Raw genomic sequence first — 4,910 nt, forward strand, 5'->3', positions numbered from 1 at the left:
CCGGGTTTTCGGAAGTACAGAATACCATGTTTCTTACAATTACCGTGGCAGAGGAATGCCATAGGCTTAGACACTGTAATAATCGCTGGGAGGAATACGATATACTGAGAGATAATTTTTCAATTTTATGGATTTAAAAATTAAAGCCAGTTAGAAATAGTATACTTCTAGGGCTTCAGCTGGATTATTCATAGGGGCGGGCCTTACTTGCACGAGAAATTGAGGGACGTATTCGAATAATTAACAGAAATACACTAATTAATATTTTATTTATTTGCGTTGTGGCCCAAATCGCAATTTACGAATTGTAGCCTGTGAGTTTTCAAGGCGTATCCGCTTGGGATGAATTTCCAGAATGATGCCAGTTTGGAGAATTTCGCTATCTAACTTGAAATAAAAAAAATGCACTTTGGCTCCACTTACTTCTTCAAGAAAGCGCTCTTTTACACATTGAAACCCAAAAGTAACTGAACGCCCGTGTATGCTGTTCCACACTTTGGGAAAACGTAATGTCGAAAATCGCGTCATCCTGGAAATTAATTTTAAGTGGATACATCGTGCGAGTTCACTAGCTAGAATTTCTGACGTGCAGTATCGCCATAAAGTAAATAATTACGAAGTTTATTAGCGAAGCTTTGTTATTTAGCTGAATATATGCTTTCATTTCTCGAGCTATTCATGCCCGACTCTGTGAATAATCCAGCTCAATGAAAAGAATTTATCTGCCACAGGCGATATTTAAAAATTCCATAAAACTTAAATATGAGCACCCTGTACTAGTGGTCTAGATGATTTGAAATGGCAAATTCACCGGTTTTGTAGCTTTCCAGTGTTACATAAATTAAATATTTAGTGCTACAGAACTACGCGGTCATTTCATTTCGACTCCCATTCCAGGATTTCGGGCTCCCTATTCGTTCTTATTATATCTGTTCAACGGGTGCCGTCATACAACTCTAATTTCATTCCGGCTGTTTATCAATGTGGAATTATTCCAGATTCATTCCAACTCCGCAGTTGCCACTCCGCAATTTTGATGCCGACAGACCTTCCCTAAAAATTGATAGCGTACAGTGCAGTCTTTACTGTGCTATCGCTCGGTCTGATTTGTGAAACTCTTTTTCAGGTACTGACTCAGGCATTGGCACAGGTCAGTAAAAGGAGCATGAAGGTCACGATGATTGCTGTAGCCCTCGTCACTGTCGCCCTGGTTGGTGTGGGGATTCTTTTTGCCAGGCAGGAACTGCAACTCAGCGGAGAGAAGCTTTGTGGCACGAGGGACTGCCTCATGCACGCTAACCTGCTCTTGCATGCCGTCAACATGAGCATTGACCCGTGCGAAGATCTGCACGGCCACGTGTGCTCCCGCTAGTTACCGGACAGCATGCACCGCGACCACGCCAAGTCCACATTGGACGAAGTGAGGTTTCCTTGGTACAAGGGATTCAACACAACCCTCACTCATGGTACGCTCGTGCTGCATGTGGGAAAAAAAGTTCGTGCCATGTATGACACTTGCATGGCCAGTGGACCAATATTCGGTGAGTCGGTGGTTGAATTAATGGATTTGCTCCACCACTACGGGTTACGCTGGCCGGGCCCGCCCGAGTCACACGAGACAGCTCTCAGCGTGCTCATTGCTCTCGACGTTGACCTCCAAGCGGCGATCTGGCTTGTGGTCAGAACGCGAAAACTAGGATGGATGCGGGCAGTCATAATTTCGCCCAGTCCCTTTATCATGGTATTCCTGAAGCACCATCTCAGCGTAATGCCAAGTGGGAAGTACAGAAAATATTGGAGGGACTTCGAGTCTGCCGTCCTTAACACCTCTGGGACTCCCGCCAGCGATGAAGATATTGCGAAAGCAGCTGCCATGGAGGCCAGCATATTGACGTGGCTGGCCAATGCATACAATACACTGTCAAAGTCTAGTGCAGTCTTTTATTTCGGACAAATCGATCTGCACACACAGCCATTGTCATCTGAGGACTGGATTAAAGAGCTCAATGCAAAGAAGGAACTCGACTCAGCACTGACTAGCAGCGATAAAGTGATTACAGATGATGTCCGTTACCTGCAAGCGATCGGTAGCATCTTCGCGAACTACAGTAACCAAGACCTCCTGTGCCATCTAGCTTGGCATTTTATTCAGCAGTTTGCGGCTGTTGCCAGCTATAGCCTGCTACATGCACGGCTCGGAAGTGGCGAAAGGTTCACGTTCTACCGACCCGCCTTCTGTGCCACTAACGTCGAGGTGTCCTACAAGGCACTAGTTCTGGCCTTGTACGTCGTATCGCGCTTGCAGATTGATTACGTTGACTCTGTCAACGACGCCTTTGACAGCCTCAAGGAGACCTTGTTCGAGAAGGTCAATGCCTCCCGCTGGCTCGACGTGGGAAGCAAACGAATGCTTGGCCAGAAGCTGTCACTGCTGGCGAACCGTTCGTGGCCGCAGCCAGAATTTCTCCGCAACAATACACTCGAGGCCGTTTACTTTGGTTTCCCTGACAACGAGACGTCTTTCGGCGACTACTGGATCAAGTCGCGACTGTTGCTGCAGAAGCTCAACGAAAGGGTGCCTGGCTACGAGCACGTACTCGAACTGCCCGGAAACAACTGGCCCAAGTACCTCCTCTTCAGTTACATGATGGGCAGCGTAGACGTAGCAATCGGAGCACCTTCGAGACCCCTGTTCTACCCACAGGGAACGCGGGCGATGTTGTACGGTGGGCTGGGGTTTTCCATGGCATTAGAAATGGTGAAGACAATGGACAGCGAAGGCCTCAAGTGGCATCCTAGTCATGGCCTTGCGTATTCCATCAATTCGCGGTCCACAATGAGCGCCTACCAAGCAAAAGATGGCTGCCTCAAGGAACACGGATTCCCGAGCGTGTTTCCCGAGATTCCGGCTATGAAGATCACCTACGCTGCTTACGCGAAATTCAGCGAGACCAATCCGCCGATCGATCACGCACTGCCCGAAGACAAGGTCTTTTTCTTGACCCTTTGCTGCATGACCTGCTCACAGCGTGGAAGCAGAAATCCTTCCTCAGCCGACTGCAACAAAGCCGTACGTGGCTCTCCCGCTTTCGCTGAAGCGTTCTCTTGCTCCAAGAGGTCCGCCATGAATCCGGAGAAAGCGTGCAGTTTCTTCTGATGTGCGGAATGGGTATATGCGAGCTGTTAGGGAATTACTAAGCTTGTTCTGCGATTAACACTAAATGATGAACTGCCATAATGAAAAGGCTAAGTGGACGTTATTACCTGACGCTCTGTTACTTCAAGAGAGTTTATTTCTGTCATCCGGGTTCCCTTAATTTGTTTACTATTGCTTTATGCTGTTTTAACTATCTGCCCATCTGTGAAACGTCAGTAGACGTCTCTACTTTGTACCTCATCATGACACTGCACTACTTATGTTCAAGCATGCGCCCTATATCGCGAATGCTCCTGACACTGACTATATTTCAGTGAGGGACATATTTAATGCGCTTGACTGAGTCTCTTTGCCCTTCTTTATTGCTGGACCCAGATTTCTGATGGTTTCTGTAGCAAGTGAAATGTTCAGTCGTCTACTAGGCGTGATTTTGTTACGTCGTGGCCAAAGGCCTAGCGTAAAGTGTTGCGAGGAATGTTAGCCACCGGCTCTGTGTTTTCAATGAGTACTCTGGTTGTTATTTGGTCGATATTAGGCCATTTACTGTTGCATAAAATCCGGAGTTATCGTTCCATCATCGTCTGCGTTTCTTGTACGGGAAACTTGTTTATAGCATGAAAACAGTGACTTCGGACTGAATAATTCTGAGAATATCAAACCGTACAGAATTATTCGGCGAGCTGGAACGTATGTGTGGCGAAAACATCTACTTATTGTAATACACCAAAGGTAGGTACCCTGTGCGGCGACCACTTCAATTTGACACCTCTTATGGGTCTGTCATGCAGAACCAGGTGTCCCAGAGCCGCCTTAACCAGTCTCCCTGCCCCAGTATGTCTTCACTCTTATCCGTACGCGTGTTTCCGGTGGTTGGGTCAAAAGCGGCGGTAGCAGGAAAAAATATCTCTCAGGTAGAGTATCAGTAAAGCGTGTGTGTGTAAGAGGTGCCTCCTTTAGTGCATAACGAGACCGCAATCTCGCCGAACTGGTGGTGTTCTTGACGGATCACTTTTGGGATATTTGGCTCTTGCATGACGTAGCATCCGGCGTGAAGCCTCCGTGCAGGGAAGGACGTTCTGCTCACTGCGTTTGTCGTCTGCAGAAAGTGATAATCGTGACAGTGGTCTTCTTTTATTTACTTGGCTTGGGCACTCAGCAGCTTCCATTTTTGGCCTGTCGCAGCGACTTAGCTGCAGGAGGCTTCCCGACAAGGTGCTTTAGCGCTACTGCACCCTTAGCAGTGGCGTCCCTGGTGTGTATAGCTAACCGCAAAGTTGAAGTTATTCATCTCAATACGAAACTGTGCAATTATTTCTACTGCGCTCATTTGCACACATCAGAAAAAAGATAGAATGCACACGACTTGATTCAACATTGATCGGAAGGCGTGAATGTATTCTATTCTAAAATGGCCCAGTAAAGCCTTCGTGACAGATCACTTTAGAGGCACTTTGACTTTTGCATGACGTAGCATCTGGCAACGTCGCGCTACACACGCTGGCTAGAGGAGTCTAGTATTCGGCGGAAACCTGTCTGGTGAGGAAAGGACCTATTTCCAATGCAACACAAGTTCCCGAAATGAAACTAATAAATGTCTTTTCTTGTTTCGAGGTTTATGCGCGTACCTTGCTCAGAATGTATATTAAATACTACGACAGTGGCCTATGTACGAAGTAGATGGCGCAGCGAGTGCAGCAAACATCTTGCGGATTGCCTCGTGTCCATTTTATCGCGTGATGTGTGGTTTGCATAT

At 47.1% G+C, this 4,910-nt stretch overlaps 1 protein-coding gene across 1 annotated transcript; it reads left to right on the forward strand.

The window, feature by feature from the left end:
• Positions 1–1,384: 1,384 nt before the first annotated feature.
• LOC139057780 (neprilysin-like) lies at positions 1,385–3,157 on the forward strand. Its single transcript, XM_070536537.1, has one exon. The coding sequence runs from the start codon at positions 1,385–1,387 to the stop codon at positions 3,155–3,157; it is 1,773 nt and encodes a 590-aa protein (XP_070392638.1).
• Positions 3,158–4,910: the final 1,753 nt, after the last annotated feature.

The sequence above is a fragment of the Dermacentor albipictus genome, chromosome 3 (assembly GCF_038994185.2).
Source record: "Dermacentor albipictus isolate Rhodes 1998 colony chromosome 3, USDA_Dalb.pri_finalv2, whole genome shotgun sequence".
Classification (NCBI taxonomy): domain Eukaryota; kingdom Metazoa; phylum Arthropoda; class Arachnida; order Ixodida; family Ixodidae; genus Dermacentor; species Dermacentor albipictus.